At 47.8% G+C, this 19,857-nt stretch overlaps 1 protein-coding gene across 13 annotated transcripts in view; it reads left to right on the top strand.

The window, feature by feature from the left end:
- Positions 1 to 19,857, top strand: part of LOC111158629 (zinc finger MYND-type containing 11) — a 121,050-nt gene that overhangs the window by 80,529 nt on the left and 20,664 nt on the right. For 6 of the 13 annotated variants that reach the window (XM_022520790.1, XM_022520783.1, XM_022520778.1 and 3 more), the window contains 4 exons: positions 1,307 to 1,351; positions 3,907 to 4,068; positions 16,432 to 16,509; positions 18,720 to 18,812. In XM_022520790.1, coding sequence (XP_022376498.1) covers positions 1,307 to 1,351; positions 3,907 to 4,068; positions 16,432 to 16,509; positions 18,720 to 18,812 — 378 coding nt within the window. Of the gene's footprint in view, positions 1 to 1,306; positions 1,352 to 1,535; positions 1,868 to 3,351; positions 3,445 to 3,906; positions 4,069 to 16,431; positions 16,510 to 18,719; positions 18,813 to 19,857 lie in introns of those variants that run through there. The other 7 variants (XM_022520781.1, XM_022520782.1, XM_022520791.1 and 4 more) reach the window with 4 other exon arrangements.

Consider the following 19,857-nt stretch of genomic DNA (forward strand, 5'->3'; position numbering starts at 1 on the left):
AGCATTTTGGGTCATGCTACTCTGTTATATTCCGTTCAGCTTTGAATGACTGGTTTTGTGTGTGTGTGTGTGTGTGTGTGTGTGTGTGTGTGGTTCCTTTTTTTCCCTCCTGTCTAGATTCTAGTTCTCTAAGCAGAGTTATAATAGTTTTATTTTTAATACATAATACTTAAAATGACGGGATATTTTTAATCACCAAATTCTTAGCTCTTGATGATTAACTAATTTTGCATTGTACCTATGTTATATACCACATCCAACACATATTTGATAAAGTGAGATTTATCTGCTCACTACATGTAAGTAGGGAATGACTTTAAATATTAGAATCTCTTTTGAATGTCCTGAGTGTGCGTCATAGTTTGGGAGGCCTGGTTACAGCCATAGCTCTCCCAGCAAGCCCTCAGTCAGCGATGTGTCTTGCTCTCTAGCTTACAGAAATACTGCGTCACTGTCACCAGGAACTTGAAGTCCTGAGGAAGAAGCGTGCATGCGTGTTCCTGCAAACGCAACACAGAGATGTGACTTGTTCTTAAGTTGGTTCTGCACTCCAGCGGGAGGTCTCAGGAACCAGCCAGCACTTACTGAGCATAGCCACTCATTTCATCCTTACAAAAACCCAGTAAATGAGGCACTACTATTTTTTTCATTTTACAGATGGAAAATGATACCCAGAGAAGCTAAGATTGTGCCCAGATCTCAGAGCCCATGAAGGCCGTAGCCGGGATTTGAGCCAGTGTAGCTCCAGGGTCTTAAGCCAACGCTGTCCGTGGTGGCGGATGGAGGTCAGCAGGCTGTTTCTAGGCGGTGGGCTACTTCCTCCTGGGTTCCGAAGACAGCCTGTGTGAACCTCACACCACGGTCAAGTACTGAGCTTACCTGTTCACATTCATGACTCCCAAATTTTTTTAAAAAAATCTCGCCTCGAACCACTTTCAGATCAAAAGGACTTACGTTCATAGTCTTGTGCAAATTTATAACGGCACCGAATTTCAGTAAAATGTTTTCGTAACATCACTGTAGGTTTTATGGTAGGTTTTTATGAATTTTCTCTTTGTCCATTTGTAGCTTTTGTGTTAGTGTCTAAGCTTCCTCTTAAACTAGGGATGACCCTTGAGTTTGCATGCCGTTGTCTTTTCACTGATGATTAGACAGCCATAGATAATGAGTTGATATCATCTACAAAGTCATGTAAGTTGTGTAACAAATCATAGTTGTGTACAAAATCCCTTAGCTCTGTGTATTGCCTGATAATGAGCAAGGTTGTAGTAGAGAGACCAAGATTATTTTGTTTTTGTTTTGAAAGGCCTACAGTATGCAGCCTTTCTTCAGGACAGCAGCCCCAAACAAGGTGAACTAATTTTGCACTATGTTATTTTACTTTTTAATTGTGCCCTTTTTTTGGTATACATTTCCATCTTTTTTTAGGGTCTCTTAGTTTATTCTTGCTAGAATTACTCGTTAAAATCATACTGTCTTTACATTGCTTCTAGTCTTGGATTTTATGCTAGTAGGTTTGCATTTTTAAAACTTTCTGGAAGTATTGGACTGTCATTTCACATACGGTGCTGTCGATCAGGCTCTGTCTAGAGTAGTGGCTGACGTCTGAAATCCAGTGAAAATGCACACGTAGCCCTTGACACACATCAAGTATTTCTGAAGTCCCCTATCCGTGGATTGTGTCTACTGGAAGAAAAACTGCAGCAGCTCTGCCTGTAACAAACACCTTACGTCATTCATACCCATAACAACGTTTCCTGGATTCAAAATTAGTAACTTTTGAACGTGACTTCTGCATGTTACATGTGAGCAGCTGCTGCTGTCCTTAAAAGAGTGAGCAGCACATACACCGCTGCTCCATCAACAGGTATCCACACGTTTCTCTCCTTTTCCTTGACTGGAGTTATGCATTCATTCCTGCAATTGTAAGAAACTAGGTCTAGCATTACACACTCTGGTTAAGAGAGATCCACTTTCCTCTTTGTGTCCTGCTGGGATGGGAAGGGGCGGGTCGGAAGAAGGCAGGAGGCGCTCGGGAGACCTGAGCTGTGTGCCTTGACTTGATGATCCGAGTTCCCGTTTTGAGAATTACAGTTAGGTGAATTAATGTAAAAAAAAAAAATCCAAATGATGAAGGATGGCGGTTTCTGTTGTTCATAATGAGTCAATCATAAGCCACTGAAATCCTTTAAGATGTTTCTGAACAGCTTTGAAGAAAATATTCTGAAAGACATTGTTTCAGACTGGGAAAGAGTTCCGTTAATTAAAAATAGACCAAAGCATGTTATCCTTACTGAACCCTATAAAATCGACGATTTATGAGACAAAACTTGTAACAGCGATTTGCAGCTTCCCACCTGAGCCCCGTGAGATGGGTGTCCCCAGTGACCATTGTCATGGCCAGGCGCCCGCATGCATGTGTTGTGTCCAGCTCCATGAGCTATGTTTCTTCTGCCATGCGCATATTAGGGTCAAATGTCAAATCAATATCTTACCATTTTTTTTAAGTAGTATGACTGAAATCCCTTCACCAAAGTAAGTTTGCAGCAAATCTGCACCAAGTAACCAGAAATGGTCATGCTTTTGTATTACTTTGGTAAAGACCACTTTTTCTAATAAAAGGCGAACAAAATTTACATTTTTGCAGAATTTGGTAATATACTCTAGCCATGACTCTGAATATGGGTAAGAAGACATGAACCTGGGAACTTTCTCACTTGAAGAGTGGCCAGTAGGCCCCTCGTGAGGTCAAGCAGGGATAGGTGCAGATTCGGTGCCGGAGGAGCCCTTGTTCCCTAGACAAGTCCCACACTGAAGCCTGCGTGTTGGGGGAGTGACTGACCTGAGAGGAAACCAGAAAGTTGCCCAACCCCAGAAGCAAACCGTAGGCAATGATTTATGAGAAGAAAAATGATGGCGGAACATAAGCCTGGAACTTCAGGGTCCCCCTTGAAAGTGGCCTGGATTGCACTACGTGTGGGCTCGACCCTTACTCCTTCCTTTATTAACCACATCGACAGAGGAAGGTCGAGTTAATCCCTCACTCTTAACACAGGTATTTTGTTAAAAGCTAAGAGTGATATTTATGATGAATTAATTAATGAATTAGTGCTAAACTAAGACAACTGTAATATCTTTCTGTTCCTAGTTTAGTGGCATTGGTTGTTCACACACAAAGTGTAACAGAAAGTGTATGAGAGCACCTGCCCTTAACGTTCGTTCATTTATGGGGACACTCCCACTAAGGAAAGATGCCTACTTCCTTTTTTGTTTCTTTATGGTAATGTCCTTTTGAGAATGTGATTAAACCTTTAGTTTCACATTTTCAATTTATTTTTCCAAATTTAACAGACCCTGAAAATTTGACAACTGTCAGAACATGGACATTCTGATTAATGTTATTTTCAATAAAGCATCCAAACCATGGATGAGAAGATAAGACTAGTGAGCATCACCGTTTACTACTATTCTCTCTGTTCTCACAGTGTGCTAAGTACTTACTGTATTTTGTTTAAAATGCAGAACAAAACAGAGGTTGGTTTATTTGAAATACTAAGCTGTAGGTGCTGGTTTGGGGTCTTCAGTTTATTGAAGAAATTATTCCATAGATTATATAAAAAAATGAAAGCTAATGTTAGAACTGGGATTGGCTCTGGACTTACTTCATTTGGGCTGGTTTTACTATCAGATCACCTTAAAATATTCTGAATATTAATACTGTTTCGGAAAGAAATTTTAAATTTAAAAAAGCAAATTTCTAGGTATTTTTTCCCTCTTGTTTTAACACAGTAAATGTCTAAAATTGTTTTAATGCCTAACTTCTGATGGACTTTAGTTTCAATTTTGTTCTTAGTCATTGCAGATATTGACAAAATGTCATACGAAATTATTTTGTATTTTTTGTAGGACTGGGAAACAGAAAATCATGACTGGTATTGTTTTGAATGCCATTTGCCTGGAGAGGTGTTGATATGTGACCTGTGTTTTCGTGTGTATCATTCCAAGTGTTTGTCTGATGAGTACAGGCTTAGAGACAGCAGTAGTCACTGGCAGTGCCCAGTATGCAGGGTGAGTACCTACGAGCTTTCATGTGCTGGTCAGAGGGTTGGAATTCACTGCTAATAGCTGTGCAAGACCCCCCAGGTGGGCATGCCAGGTGAATGGATGACGGACTGGAGGGTGGGGGTTATCTGCCGAAACAATGGTAACTGAGCACAGCACTGGTCAGTGCGTACCCCAGAACACCTGACATACTCAGGGTATGTAGACTGTTCCAGTCACAGAAAAATACACGTTCTTCCCTCATGTTACACTTGCCTCTGGATTGTGTGACTCCTGTCATGGCTAGCCTTTGGAAATCAAGGAATAGTCTCCCACACCAGGTTCGGTTCAATCTGTCCTCTCCACTCGGGAATCACAGCCAGCAAAAGGCACATTGTTGGAAGCATTTTGTATCTACTTCCCATTTTATATCCATGTAATGTCGCCTTTATTTTTTGTCATATCATGGGCTAGTTTATTTTTCCTTTGTGTTGTATTTGGAGGGTGGAGGGATGGGACAGTTGTATATAAAGCATTCTAATTACTTAAAGCAAAATGAAATAGTCTGGTAGGAAAAATAGGGACTTTCCACAATTATTTTCATTCCTGTTATTTCCCTAGTGAAAAGTATACCTGGCTGTGCTTGTTGGTTGTAAAACGTGGTGTGTGTGCGTACAAGTGGTGTGTGACGCCTGCATAGTACGTCGTATATGGCGTTGATGGTGATTAGTAAAAGGTTATTTTATTGCACCCTCTATTGTTTTTGTATTTATAATTGCTATGATCCATATTTGGAACCATGCAAGTTGCCCAGATTACTCATGGGCTCAGTTTCTGAATATACTTTGTATTACTTGAGTTAAATATTCATTTATAATGTAAAAAAGTTGTATCTTAATAATTTTTCCTTTCTTCAGTGTTGGTCCTAACTTTCCTGCCAGCATAATGAGCGTCTAATATTGTCTTAGTAACTTTGTATTTTCTTAGTATACTTCACCTCACCAGCACCTCTGTACATACACCCACTGTATATGCGCAGTGTGTTACCTCAGTGTACTTCACCTCACCAACACCTCTGTACATACTCAATGCATTGCCTCAGTGTACTTCACCTCACCAGCACCGCTCTACACACTCAGTGTTACCTTAGTATATTTTATCTCACCATCCCGCTGTATATACTCAGTGTTACCTCAGTGTACTTCACCTCACCCGCAACTCTGTACACACTCAGTGTGTCACCTCAGTGTACTTCACCTCACCAACACTTCTGTACATACTCAGTGTGTTACCTTAGTGTACTTCATTTCACCAGCACCTCTGTACACACTCAGTAGACATACAGGCGACCATTAGGGTGGCGTTATCAATAGGGTGTGTAATGATGATTCATAATCAGATGCCTAAATGCTAGGTCATCGATGAATCCCTAAATCTGCATGTATCAGTATCAAGCCTCAAGCTGTAGACCTCCTCTTTGATGTCTACAAGAATGTATGATGTGTCCATGAAATTAGTGTAATTGGGGGTGGGGGAACTGCATAAATATCCATACTTTATTTTTATGGATTTGGATTGTGAAATTAAAAAAGCAAATATTTGTTTTCCGGTAACAGTTAACACTTGAAGTAAGGTATTAATGAAACCTTAAGAACAAGAGCATTAAGGTAGTAAAAATACAAAGAGGTGGGTTGCTGATCAGATGCGAGGGACTCTCACCTTCCGAAAGTGCAATTCCTGATGTCCAGGTGTCCTTATGGCCACGGCTTTCATAGCACAGATTGAGCAAAAACACTGGGGTTTTTGAAGACGCATTGAACTTTGTTGTGCATATTTTATATTCCTGAGTGGGAATTGAACAATTATACCTTTGAAGAAAATGTCTAAGGCTCCTTTCATAGGATTTCACAGTCAAGTTGTCAGGTCCCATTTTCCACGTGTGTTTGCTCTACTTTGTAGGCCAGATGGTTTTTTTTAAATTTCAGAGAGTTACTGGGCCACAGTAACTGGGCCAAACATGCTAGTTTGGTAGGCCCGGTTACTGGGCCAAACGTGGTAGCCACAGTGGAGCTCAGTGTACCCCATCTGTCTTTCTGTCCTTTGGTTTTCCTTTCATCTTTGTCCATCTGTACTTGCCCACATTGTGAGAGGCTTGAACTTGAGGCAGGGATGCTGAGTTAGTAAACACTCATGACCCCGCACTTGTTTCTTAGGCTGGGAACCGCTCTGGGGAGGCTCAAAACGCCTGTGTTTGGGTTGGGGATGGTGAGTTTTATTTTGAGCTTTAAAAGGCCTAAAGAAATAGTTATTTCTGTGTAGGATCTATTCTGTTGTTTTGTTACATTCAAGAAAAAGATACGTATTAACAGTTCTTTCCTGAGAGAAGGAGTCATAATAACCTTGAAATTTTAAGGGGATTTTAAGGATCTTTAAGGGAATGCTTGTGGTTGATTTGTTTTTTTAAACAGTGTCAAAACTTCAAATAAAACCATTTTTGTGATCTAATATGAAAGTAACTGAGCAGATTTAAATGTTCTTGCTCTTAATGATGGAGAGGGTAGAGACTGGGACAAAGAACATGGTTGCAGATGAGAACATTACTCCCCAGTCTCCTTCTCCATTAGTGTTTAGAAAGAGCACAGATTAGCTAGACACACTCATGAGGAATTTTGAAGAGCAGATGCCCAGAGCCAAGTGTCAGTGCAGGTTGGAAGAGTAGTGGCAGCCGTCCATTACTACCGAAACTTGTATATTTCTGTTATCTTAGAGTGATCAGGAGATTTTTATTTCTGTGTAATCTGTCCCTGACCATATTGAAAGTGTCACTAAGAATTGGTTTCAGCCAGTGGCGAACTATTCAAGCACATTTAACGCATGTATCTGACCATTTCCAGATATTTTAAGAAGGCAATGATAGAAAGTTTTCTGTATTTAAAATAATTGTATTAACATTCATAATAAATCTCAGGAATCTTACAATCTTGAGGATATTTCTTTTGAATGTCTGCCTTTCTAGTCATTGAGATGTACAGACAGGGTAGATTGTTCTTGTAAAGTAGCCTCTGAGTGTCACGTTAGTATCTTGCTTTGAAAAAAGTTCTGGTAACATACTGTTCTACACTCTTACAGGGAACTCTCACTCATTAGAAAAACAGGGAGGATTTAAAATTATTTCTCTTATATTTACCTATAAAAATCCAAGTAATTTAGAGGAGGATAAAGAAAAAATGACATTTCCAGAAGTACTAGGACGCGGCAGGCAGATGTCCTCACAGACCTCTCTCCATGTGCGCGAGCACAAGCGTGTGTGCGTGTGTCCGTTTGTCCCGTATCTGTGACTTCACACACATGACTTCACGTAACTGGTGTGTATCCAGCACTGTCCCTGAGCCATAGTTTATGCCCTACTGATGCACATTTCCATCAGCCCCACGGTCCTGTCTGAGCAGCGGTTTCGCGCCGGAGTCTACCTGTCGGGCCACGTGCTGCTGAGCCCAGAGCCGCGCTGACACTCCCGCTCTTGGGAGCAGTCTCCTCGCTTTCATTTATTTCCGTACGCAAATGAAGTTTGTATTTTGTTGTAGTCAAGTGTATTTGAATTTTATATTCCCCAAATAGCCATGAATTTTCATGACAAAAATGAGAAGATCATAACTTTTAAGTGAAAGTAGCTTTTAAGATTTTATTTGCCTAGAAGATAAATCTTTAAAACACAGTATAGTCAATCGTGTTTTCTAAAAACAGAGACACTTAAAAATAACATGTATTTATGTAATTCTGTTTGATCACCTTCACAGGATAAATTTATTAAAGTGGAATTCATAAAGTTAAAGGATAGGCACATTTTAATTCATGATAAAAATCACCAAATTGACCTTTGGAAGATTATACCTGTTTATACCAACATGAAAGTGTTTTCCAGTGTTCTGTCACCAGTGGGATAGGATACACATGGATGTCTCCTTTCAGTATTGCTTCATTTTTATATAGTTGCCAAATCACAACGTCAGCTTATCCTTTGATGCGTTGGTCATGGAAGGTGGGCACAAGTCTGTGTGCCTGTGTGCATTTGTGTCCCTGCGTGGGTGTCTCCGCGCGCGTGTATTTCATGTGCACATGGATGTGGGACCAGGGGTTTCTTTGTGCATGTGTCTGGCGTGTGCACACGTGTGTACATGTGCACATGCATGCCTGTGTGTACCGGTGTGTGCTTGCCCGTGTGTGTGCTCATTGCTCTCTAGCTGTGCTCCTGCTGGGAACAGCAGGATAATGTTTGGTAACTTCTTGAATGCTCTGTAGCGTGTGGGCGGAGTAACACACTGTCGGGTCCCCGGGGCCGCTGCTGAGGTCGCTGCCTGCTGCCTGGAAGAGCTTGGGTGGGGGGGGAGACCTCTCTGTGGGAGGCAGACCTCTGTGTCGGGGTGAAGTCCTCTCTCTGGGGGCAGAGGTCTCTGGAGGGGGTACAGACCTCTCCAGGGGGGCGTGCAGAGCTGTCTCTCCACTGCCCCGTGGAGGCACTGGGCACTTGCACAGGCCTTAGGGGGCCCACAACCCAGATTTCTGTTTGGCAGATAATGAAAATGAAACATCTCACTACTTTAACTAAAACTAAACCAGGACTCCATGGCCATGAGGGGCCACCTGGAGTTCGATGGGTTGGCCCCAGCTTGTGGACAGCGCTGAGCTCTGGGGGTGTCACTTGCAGTGTGACTTGTGCTCGATAAGGGGGCTAAAGCCACAGTCCTGCCGAAAGCTAGTTCTTGAAACTGGAGATAGAGACGGACTTCTGAATCCACTTTCATTCTTTTTGCTGTGTGGGCAATACAGATTTTTTTTTTTTTTTAATTCCCAAAGTAGGGAGGTCACTCATTTAGTGTTCAGAATGAAGTAAAACAAAATGCTAAATGAAAATACTTCTAGGGCGCCTGGGTGGCTCAGTGCGTTAAGCCTCTGCCTTCAGCTCAGGTCATGACCTCGGGGTCCTGGGATCGAGCCCTGGATCTGGCTCTCTGCTCAGCGGGGAGCCTGCTTCCCCCTCCCCCTCTGCCTGCCTCTCTGCCTACTTGTGATCTCTCTCTCTCTCTCTCTCTGTAAAAAAAAAAAAAAACCCTTCAAAAAAAAAAAAAAAAAAAAGGAAACTACTTTGAAAACATGTACTCCCTGCGGTGTGTTGACCATAAGACTGACTGCCTTTGCCTTCTGGTCTGTTTCTCTGTCAGTGTGAGAGAGTTGTGAATATTTTCACCCTGCATGTAAAGTCAGGTTTTCGGCCAGATTAACAAGTCTGGAATGGAGATTTGATTTCTAAATAGAAGTAGAAGCTTTTTGTCTTTATTTGTTGTATGGTAGACAGTCATAGTACTATTAAAAAATGAGGGGCACCTGGGTGGCTCAGTCATTAAGCGTCTGCCTTCGGCTCAGGTCATGATCCCAGGGTCCTGGGATCGAGCCCCGCATCGGCTCCCTGCTCCGCTGGAAGCCTGTTTCCCCCTCCCACTGCCCCGCTGTGTTTCTGCTCTCGCTGTCTCTCTCTCTGTAAATAAAAACAAAAAAAGAAAGTGAACATGAGCCAAATATATTTTATAGTTTTTAAAGCTGAATCATACCATTTTTATATTAACAAAAAAAAGAAAATTATTTTTAAAAAGTAATTTTGTCTGAACCAATCTTTTAGGAGGCTTGACTCTAGGAACAGGTGATGGGAGCATTATTAAAGCCAGAGGGTCTTACAGTTGGGTATAGCCTCTGACCTGGACCCAAACAAGAAAGAGAACCACACATTTTCTACATTATCTTCTCATGATGAATTTAACATTACGGCCAGAAAGCTTGGATATGGGTGTGAAGAGTTTTGGGTGGTGGAATAACCCTTCTTCCTGATGCCTCTTTTGTGAATAAGGTCATTTTAATTGAATCAGAGCTTTTCCTTTTTGTTCTGAGGGATCAGGAGATAAGGGTCGGTCTGGTTTCCACAGCAGGATAAGCCCCTTAGTGCGGACACCGCGGCCCTCGCCTGGGGTGTCCGGTACGGACGCACCGCTGCAGTGGGCACAGTCCCCGCTGCGGTCCCCGCGCGACTGGAAGGAGGGGCAGGTGGCACCCTGTGACAGGCCCGTGAAGCGGAGAGAGAGATGCTTGTCCCCGACCGGAAACAGACGCTAGCGTCCTTTCAGAAGGGAGCGGGGAGGCCCGTTCGCCGGGGAGACCCGCTGCCTCTCTGTGATCGCGTTCTTCGGGCTGTAGGAGGGGAGGACCGCTGTTCCGTGACACGGCCCTGAGTGTGTCCTTCTTGCCTGTCCCCCAGGCTTTGTGGCGGCGCCGAGGAGCCAGGTGCCCGGGTGCCTGCCCAGGCGTGTCCTGCTGGCGGGTGGACCGCCGTGTGGGCACGCGCCGGCTCCCCGGCTGGCACTTTGTTCTTCTCTACATTGTTTGTCTGTCTGACCGGGCGGGGAGAGGAGGAGCCTGAGCGGGCGGGGGGGTGGGGCAGGCTCGACCCGCGGGGGGCTGGCACCCAGGACCCCGCACCACAACCTAAGCCGAAGGTAGACGCTCACCGACTGAGCGGCCCAGGCGCCCGGGCTGGTGGCGCAGCCCCGTCTGTGTGGGCACGGGGTGGGGGGGGGGACCTGCTTCTCTGCGATGCGGGGCCGCCCGGGTCACCTGCGCCGCGGTCGGACTCGGTGGGCAGGACTCGGTGACCCGGACGGGGAAGCAAGCGCCCCCCGGGACTTGCGCGCAGATGCGGCGGGGGGTAGCACTACGGGCCACTGGATGCGCGGACACCGCGGTGGGGACCCCCCGGCCACCTCCCTGCTCCCGGAGGCGCGTGCATGCAGTCGGGTTTGCCAGCGCGCTTCCCGGGTCCGCAGCAGTCACCCTCCGGACCCCAGTGTCCCCCGGTGACCCAGACAGCAGAGCCGGGACAGCGTAACGGAGGTTTTTAAACTTGAAGCCCCTGTAAGTCCTGACAGCGACGACAGCGACGGACTGTTGCCGAAGTCAAGCGCACGGGGCGCTGGGGTTCAGGACGCAGCCGAGGACCCGCGATTGAATGCGCTGCGCTGGCCGGGGGTGGGGGTGAGCTGCGTGTGTGCGTGCGCGCTGCCGCCCACGTAGCACCCCCCGCCCCGTCCACCCCCTCCGACACCCCCACCCCCACCCTGTCCCGTGCGGCCGAGAGGCGACGTCAGCGTGGGTGGGGGTGACAAAGCGCGAACGCAGGTGCATTTTCAGAAAACTATCCTAGAAGGTGACGGCCGGTCAGGGGCTCCCGGGGCGCGGGGTGCGGACGGACGCGGCGGCCGGCTCCGAGCCCCGAGCCCCGAGCCCCGAGCCCCAGGCCAGCTCTACTGCACGGCCCTCAGACCTGGGTGCTTCCTCTGAGTAGGGACTCTCGGGACCGCGTCGTGCCCCGGGGCTGCGGAGGGTGCTGTAGACGCCGGGCCTCGCGGGGCGACAGCGGCAGTGTCGGTGCAGAGGACATGCCCCGGGACCTTCTGTGCTGTGGCCGCAGGGAGCCGTCGAGGCCGCCGGTTCCACCCGTGCTGCGGGGACTTCGGCGCAGATGTGTTCCTCCCGCAGGGACACGTGAGGTCCCTGGCGCCACAGCGGCCGGGGTGCTGTGGAGCGCACAGCCGTGGGGCGCGGGAATGCCCAGCCGGTGGCCCGGTGAGCTCACAGACGCCGACGGGGGCCTCTGCAGTTGGAGGGCGAGGCGGTGTCAGGTGTTGGAGGGCCGCGAAGCGGCTGATACACCCGCACTGAACACAACGGCTTCGAGCGGCCCAAGCCCGAAACCAGCTCCGAGTCACGCGTCTGGCGGGGAGGGATTTCCTGTGCTTGAGCTCAGCCGTGTGGGATGTTCTGTCCAGTAGGCGACACAGTCCTAACGACTACCAGCGGTTCCTCTGCTAGTATTCATTGAGCACTTACTGTGTGCACATACTGTACAAGGCCTTGGCAGACACCCGCTGAGCTGGACCCTTGGGAACCCTGTTTCCACAGAACACAGTCTGTCCGGGGGTTGGCAGACTACCGCCAGCTTGTGTCCTGTTCATGAGGTTAGAGTGGGTTTTACATTTTTAAATGGTCAAAGGAAAATCAAAGAGAGGGGAAGTATTTTGTGATGTGTGAAAATCCTAAGAAATTCAGACTTCAGTATCCCAGAGCGTTACTGCTTTTTCAGTGCGAAGCAGAGTTGAGTGGTGCAGACAGACTCCTACCGTTTGTCCTCCGAGCCTAAGCTATAGACTGTCTGGCCCTTCACGGAGGACGTTTGTGAACTGCTCATCTGACCCTATGGCAGGAAAAGTAGTCTGGGTATTGGGGACCCCCAGGAGAGTGTGACGTCCTTGTCTTGTGTAATCGCAGGCTGGGGGGCTTGGATTTCCTAAAGTCTAGCAGCACAGATCTGGGGTCCAAGGAGAAGACCCCTGGACCTCTGATTGCACACTGGTTTCATTTGGGTCTAGTTGTGCTGAGGTACTGTTTCCACAAGTTCGTTTTTTGCTAAGATACATTTCTGCAGCTGAAAATCTGGGTCTCTAAAGAACATTAAAAATTCCAGACCATTCAGTCGTGAGTGTTCGTTCCTGTCATGGTGCGTGGGCATCTTGTCAGTAGTGAGCTGGGGATCAGAGGTTACTCATCCCTTCTTTGAGCCGAAACCACCATAAGGTCCTGAGTGTGGCTGAATTGCCGGACTCGTGTTTTCTCTGTGGCACGCACCCAGCCTCTTCCAGTTTGCTCGGACTGGCACTTCTGGTGATGGTGGCGAGTCCCTGACTCATCCCTGACTCAAGAAGATGTTTAAGATTGTCCATTATTTTCCCCATGAGGAAAGCAGCCTCTCGGCCAGCTGCCATGTGTTTGAGAGCTTCTCGCTCCAGTCTCACACGTTTGTAACACACCTGCAGCCACGTGACCAGTGTCCTCTGAAAACCGTTACGGCAACTTTGGCCCCGTGATGCCAAGGTTCTCCCCATTATTTGTAGACACTGAGCAGAGTCGTCCCTCTGTGCCGATGTGAAGTTACTGGAACTCGCTGGCTGCGGAGAGGCCTTTCCTGAGCGCGCCTGCGGCCTGCAAGGAGAGAATGCGTACAGATCCGCAAAGCCTGAGGAAGAATTGGGTCTGGAATAGCCTGCAGATGTCTAAAGCTTCAGTTTTATTTTTCTGACCTTGCTTTAAAGAGCAACCTGCTTAGTCATGTCACAGACGGAGTCGCATTTGCCTGAGAAGCTGCTCCTTTAATCTCCTTTAATTGCTGTTCAAGTGGCTTTTTCTCAAGCCACTGTCAGTGTCTTGGTTTGGCTGAACTGGCACAGTTGAAGCGCTGTGGCTGTGGCTCGGAGATCTCGCGCCTCACGGTGCCGCCCTGATGGGAGGCTGCAGCGCGTCCTTCTTTCTTCGGTTTGTCCTTCCTTTCTTCGGTGAAACCGTAAAGCTCTGAGTTACAGCAGGGAGGGGCGGAGCGCAAGCCCATCAGCTTAGCACGTGTGCAGGCATCTTACGGCGAATGCTGGGTCTTCAGAAACGGGGGGGGGTGGGGGAGGAGAGGCCGCGTGCATGCAGGGTCTCTTGTTGGCGTGAGCTCCCGCATCGAGGCCCACGGCTGGGAAGCGGGTCCGGGAAGCAGGCACTTGCCACCCCCTGGGAGTGCCCAGGGAGCCGAGGTCCAGGCACAGAACCCCGTCGTCTGGACATCTGCAGGAGAACCCATGTTTGTCCTCAAGAGATTGGGGAAGGGTGTTGGGCTTTTTTTTTTTTTTCCTTAAGATTTTGCATATTGGAGAGAGCACAAGCAGTGGGGGGGAGCAGAGGAAGGGAAGCAGGCTTCCCGCTGAGCAGAGTCTGATGCAGGGCTCGATCCCGGGCCCCCAAGATCATGACCTGAGGCGAAGGCAGACGCTTCACCGATGGAGACCCCCTGGCGCCCCTGACAGAGGTGTTTGAATAGATTTATTTTCTCTGTCTCTTAACGAACAAAGAAGAGGGGTTAGATTCACATGAAGAGTGAAGTACTGCATGGGCTGCTGTTGAGCACAGAGGGTAAACCATCTTCCTGCACAAATGTGGGATCCCCAGTCGCTGGGCGAGGGCAGCTGTTCCCCAAGTCTTTCCACCGCTCTCTCGAGGGCTCCCTGGGTTGGGCTGGAGGTACTTAGAAGGCTGAGAGAGGAGAGTCTTCCTGCTCTGCCTCCTCGAGGGAAGGTTGGGAATAGTACGTGTGGGGCCTGGAAATCACGCTTTGCTACGTGACGTGTTGCTTGTGAACTTCCTGTAAATTGTACGACACCTGTTAAAACACCCTTAACCCCAGGGGTGGAATTACAGGACACGTGACCTGTTAACAGGTTGGTGTTTTATTTGCATCTACACAGATTCGTGATTTAATGATCAGACGGATACCTACGGTCAGCAGTTTTAGTAGCACATCCAAAATATTTGGGAGTTAACATGATAGAGCATGTAGCTGGAAGCTTTGTTTTCATTCTCCTCTGTGGTAAGAGTGTGGGTTTCCCACAGGTGAGCAGAGAAGTGGTCGTTGGCCTATTACCCCTTCTATTCTCCGGTTCTGACAGTCCATCAGGTGCTCGTTTCTGTAGAGAGTGGTGCGTGGGAGAACGTCCATGTTGCAAGAATGTTTGTCCAACATCAGGAATATCTGACTATGTTTCCCCTGCCCAGAGAGCCCTGCACACTCCCCTGTGTGCACATAGCTGCACACCGATGTCTTCTCTGTGGTGCTGGCTTTGGGGGCAGCTGCTGGTAGTTCCCGAGTGTTGCTGGGGGTCTTGTGAAAAATGAGAGTCTACAAGGTACCGCAGAGTTGCCCCTGCCCCCGCCCCTGCCCCCAAGACTCTAAACCTGGAGTCCAGGAAGTGTCCTCGTGTGGTCCGCTCCAGACCTGACCAGGGTGCTCCGTCTCGGTCACGTGTCCCAGCCCCCCGAGGATCAAGCAGGTGTGTGAGCGAGCAGAGAGCCCAGGGACCTTCCCTCAGAGATGGCTGATCCTGGTGTGACCACGCGTGTGCTCGCTGGTCACTGGGCTGTGCTTGCTGGGCAGAAGCCCAGCCGTGTTTCCCGGAAGTTCACCGGTGTCCTGGGTGTGGACAGACTTGCACAACTGCTCTGTGCCAGGCATTGATTAGACGCCGTGTGCACGGGTCACATGGCAGCCCAGCACGGCAGAAGCAGTAATCGTACCAGAGTCCAGGTGAGGAGTGGGAAGAAGGGGTCAGGGTTATTGTTTATGGTTTTTATGAGTTTTATTTAAGTCATTTCTGCATGCATCGTGGGGCACGAACGCATGATCCCAAGGTCACGTGTTGCGTGTTCTTCCGACTGAGCCAGCCAGGCGCCCCGGGAAGGCACCACTTGAAACGGGAAGTGCATGAAACACACGTCCAGGAAAGAAAGCAGTTGTCCATTTTCCGTTCAGGTGGTTTAGTGTTGTGTGTGTGTGGGTGACACGCCCCAGCGAAGACTCAGTTACCTGGGGAATGTTGGCTCCTGCCTCCAGTCCGCCACTGTGTTGGGGTGACGTCCGGCACGGACAGCCCTTTGGGAGCGGTGGCTCAAGTAGGCAGGGACCCGTCCTCTGGGGGTCCGCGGGTGACGGCAGCCGGGATGTGCTGTCCGCACCGAGTCAGCCACGCGGGACGGCTTCCATAGAGCGGGGGCTGCTGGGAGGCCTCAGCCTCAACGGAGGAAGTGGGACATTCATCTTTGTTTGCGTGCCGTCTAGAAATGACATGAAAGGGAGAGTCCTATCTTTTTCTCTTTGCATGAATTTAGATCTTCTGAGACATAAATTGAAGAACCTAATTAGCTCTTCAGGTCAGGCTGATAGAAATTGGGGTTGCTACTGAACAGACCCCGTAGCCCTTGAAAACAGATGAGCAGTGTGCAGCTGTGCTGTGCGGAATTCACAGGTGACGTGGACTTTAATAACCTTTTAGAGGAGCCGTGTATGTCGAAATTCACCCTTCAGTATTACTAATTTAAAATGTTCCCGAAAGAGTTTTGGCCAACTTTTCTTCTCTCTCTCTCTCTCTCTCTTTTTTTTTTTTTTGATAAAATAAGTGATTCTACATCATGTCATTATTACGTTATCATTTGTTGTATCTGAAAATGGTTGAAGTTCTAAATATCAAGAAAAACTGTGTAATTCTGTGAGGTCTTACGTCAAATACAACCTGTTTCCGTTTTACTGTCACATTAAATGCTATGCACGTTTTAGGATTTCTTGGTGTCAAACACATTGGAAATAGTGCAGATTTGAATACAATCTTTGCAGACTGTATCTTTTATATATAAAAGTCTTTTACATGAATACAGACCTGTAAATAATCACATTTTATATCTGGCCTTTTCTGTTTTTAACAGAGCATCAAGAAGAAAAACACAAACAAACAGGAGATGAGCACGTACTTGCGGTTCATTGTCTCCCGCATGAAGGAGCGGGTAAGTCCTCCGGGCGGTCGGGACCTCCCAGAGCACGCGTCCCATCCCTTCCTGACCAGAGAGCGCACCAGGGACCTTTACAGTGGCATCGGGTGCAGAACGCTGCGGCCCGAGTTCCTTTGTCCGTAACGGCTTGTTCTGCTTCGTCTGGTGTCTCTGGAGCTGAAGTAGATGAGACTGACACTGTTTGTCTCCGCTGATACATTTCTGTTGTTTCATCTTTTATTTTTCAAAATCTTTAATTGAAGCGTAGTTGGCATGCAATATCATATTATTGGCAGGTGTACAACACCATGATTCGACCTTTGTATGCACAACTCCATGCTCACCAATAAGAACAGGCACACAGCGCGAGGACGGCACTGTTAGCTGTGTTCCCGTGCTGCTGTTCGTCCTCGTGACTTACCTATTTATTTGTTTAAGATTTTATTTATTGATTTAATTTATTTAATTGACACAGAGAGGGAACACAAGCAGAGGTGGAGGGGAGGGAGAAGCGGGCTTCCTGCCCAGCAGGGAACCCGACATGGGGCTTGATCCCAGGACCCTGGGATCATGACCTGAGCCGAAGGCAGATGCTTAACCACTGACCCCCCACCCAGGCGCCCCATGACTTACATATTTTATGAGTGGAAGTTTGCACCTATTCCTGTCCATCCCCGACGCTCCCTGTCTACGAACCACCACTTTGTTCATTGTAGTTAAGAGTCTGGTTGGTTGGTTGGTTGTTTTTAGATCCCGCGTACAAGTGGAATCATATGGTGTGTCTTTCTCTGACTGGCTTATTCCGCTTAGCGTAACGCCCTGTACTTCTGCCCATGTCATTGCAAACGGAAAGATTTCATTCTTCCTGTTGGCTGAGTGGCATTCCTTTGTGTGCATAAACCTCTTCTTCTTTATCCGTCCGTCTGGTGAAGGACGTCTGGGCTCTTTCTGCAGTTAGCTGTCGTGGCCATTGCTGCTGTGCACATTGGGGCACAGATGGCCCTTCTTCTCACTGCATCTGTATCTTTGGGGTAAATACCCAGTAGTGCAGTTGTAGAGTCGTAGGGTAGCTCTATTGTTAATATCATGAGGAACCCCCATGCTGTTTTCCAGCGCGGCTGCACCAGCTTGCGTTCCCACCAACAGTGCAGGAGGTTCCCCTTGCCCCACATCCTCGCCAGCATCTGTCGTTTCCTGACGTGTTAATTTTGGCCATTCTGACTGGCGTGAGGTGGGATCTCACTGTGGTTTTGATCTGTATTTCCCTGATGCTGAGTGATGTGGAGCACTTTCTCATGGGTCTGTTGGCCATCTGGATGTCTTCTTTGCAGAAGTGTCTGTTCATGTCCTCTGCCCATTTCTTGGTTGGATTATTTGTTCTGTGGGTGTTCAGTTTGAAAAGTTCTTGATGGAATTTGGGTACTGACTCTTTATCGATAGGCCGTTTGCAAATACCTTGTTACATTCCATGCGTTTCCTTTTAGTTTTGTTGACTGTTTCCTGTGCTGTGCAGAAGCTTTTTATCTTGATGAAGTCCCAGTAGTTCATTTTCGCTTTTGTTTCCCTTGCCTCAGGGGATATCTCTGAAGAATACTGCTAGGTTGATGTGCAGAAGTTTACTGCCTGTGTTTTCTTCCGGGATTTATGTAGTTTCAGGTCTCACATTTGGGTCTTTACTCCATTTTGAGTTAATGTTTATATAGGTGTAAGAAAGTGTCCAATTTCGGGGCTCCTAGGTGGCTCAGTCATTAAGTGTCTGCCTTTGGCTCAGGTCCTGATCCCAGGGGCTCGGATGGAACCCTGCATCGGGCTCCCTGCTCATTGTGAAGCCTGCTTCCCCCTCTGCCTCTCCTCCCCTGATTGTGCACTCTCTCTCCCTATCAAATAGATAGATAAAATCTTTAAAAAAAAAAAAAAAGTGCCCAATTTTCGCAGCACGCTTTATGGAAGGGATGGTCTTTTCCTGTTATATATTCCTACTTCCTTTGTTGTAGAAACATTAATATTTTTACATTTTTAATACATTTATCAAAATGAACATTTAACAGATACGTCCAAAATGAAGTGGAATTTTCCAAAATAATTGTGCTTTCTATCAAAACCCTAAAAATGTCGCCTTAAATGATACAGTACAAATACGTTTTCTGGTAAATTCTGTCGTTTAGGAATTGTCTCACTTGTCTCTCTTGCGCTGTGTTTGAAACGTGTGTCTGCTGACCTTTCAGGCCATAGACCTTAATAAGAAGGGCAAGGACAACAAGCACCCGATGTACCGGAGGCTGGTGCACTCGGCGGTGGACGTCCCCACCATCCAGGAGGTAAAGCCCGCCCTCGGTCCTGTTCCCCATACCCCCAGAGCTCCCAGGTGACTCCACAGCTCCCAGCCACACAGGATTCCGGTGCCCTTCCTCCCTGAGGGCTGCCCGCCCACCCTCTTCCTAAACGTAAAGGGCCCAGTGCTGCTCTGTGCACGGACCGGGCGTTCTCGGTGGGAGGCCCCGGTGGGAGGCCCCGGTGGGAAGCCACCATAGCTCCTGGAGGCTCAGTCAGAGCAGCCGGTGTGGTCGGCTCAGGTGATGCTCCGATTCAGGGCTCCCTGTCTGGGTGGGCTCTCCTCACTTGAGCAATGCTGCGCGGGCGTCTCTCAAGGAAACAGTAGTGCCTGGGACTGGAGTCCTAGGAAGCAACAGACTGAACTTGAGCAACACGAAGATGAGAATCAGAGAACTTAACTCTCTGGTTTTGTTTTGTTTTGCTTTGTTTTTAAAGATTTTATTTACTTGACAGAGACACAGCGAGAGAGGGAACACACGCAGGGCGAGTGGGAGAGGGAGATGCAGGCTTCCCGCTGAGCAGGGAGCCTGATGCGGGGCTCGGTCCCAGGACCCTGGGACCATGACCCGAGCCAAAAGCAGACACTTAACGGCTAAGCCACCCAGGAGCCCCAAAACTCGACTATTCTTAAGAGTGCTTAATTTTACCTCTTCTGGCCAAGGTTTTTGATGGCTTTGTTAATCCATAGTTACAAGTCACAGGAAATTCCAGTAGAACATTTTAACATCTTTCCAGTTAGGATTGCTGAAGTACTAATTCTGTACTTGGCATGTCACTTTGAATGTAAGACTTTGTGGTTGCCATAATAGCCTATAGGGGACCGCAGGAATCATCTGGAGTCATTTTACAAGTTTCTCGGTCCCCTTGGCCGCTGGGAAGGACTGAAGGTGTAGTAGTTCAGTAGAAGAGGAGATGAAGGCTGTTCCTAGAAGGTGGCCAGTAGAGCCTGGAACAAAACAGGGAGTTTTCACCTCATCTCCTGCCCCCAGGTTTCATGTCCTCAAGCAAAGCTTCTTTTCCTAAACCCTA

Source organism: Enhydra lutris, unplaced genomic scaffold (genome assembly GCF_002288905.1).
Source record: "Enhydra lutris kenyoni isolate GAN:26980312 unplaced genomic scaffold, ASM228890v2 scaffoldscaffold61, whole genome shotgun sequence".
Lineage (NCBI taxonomy): Eukaryota > Metazoa > Chordata > Mammalia > Carnivora > Mustelidae > Enhydra > Enhydra lutris.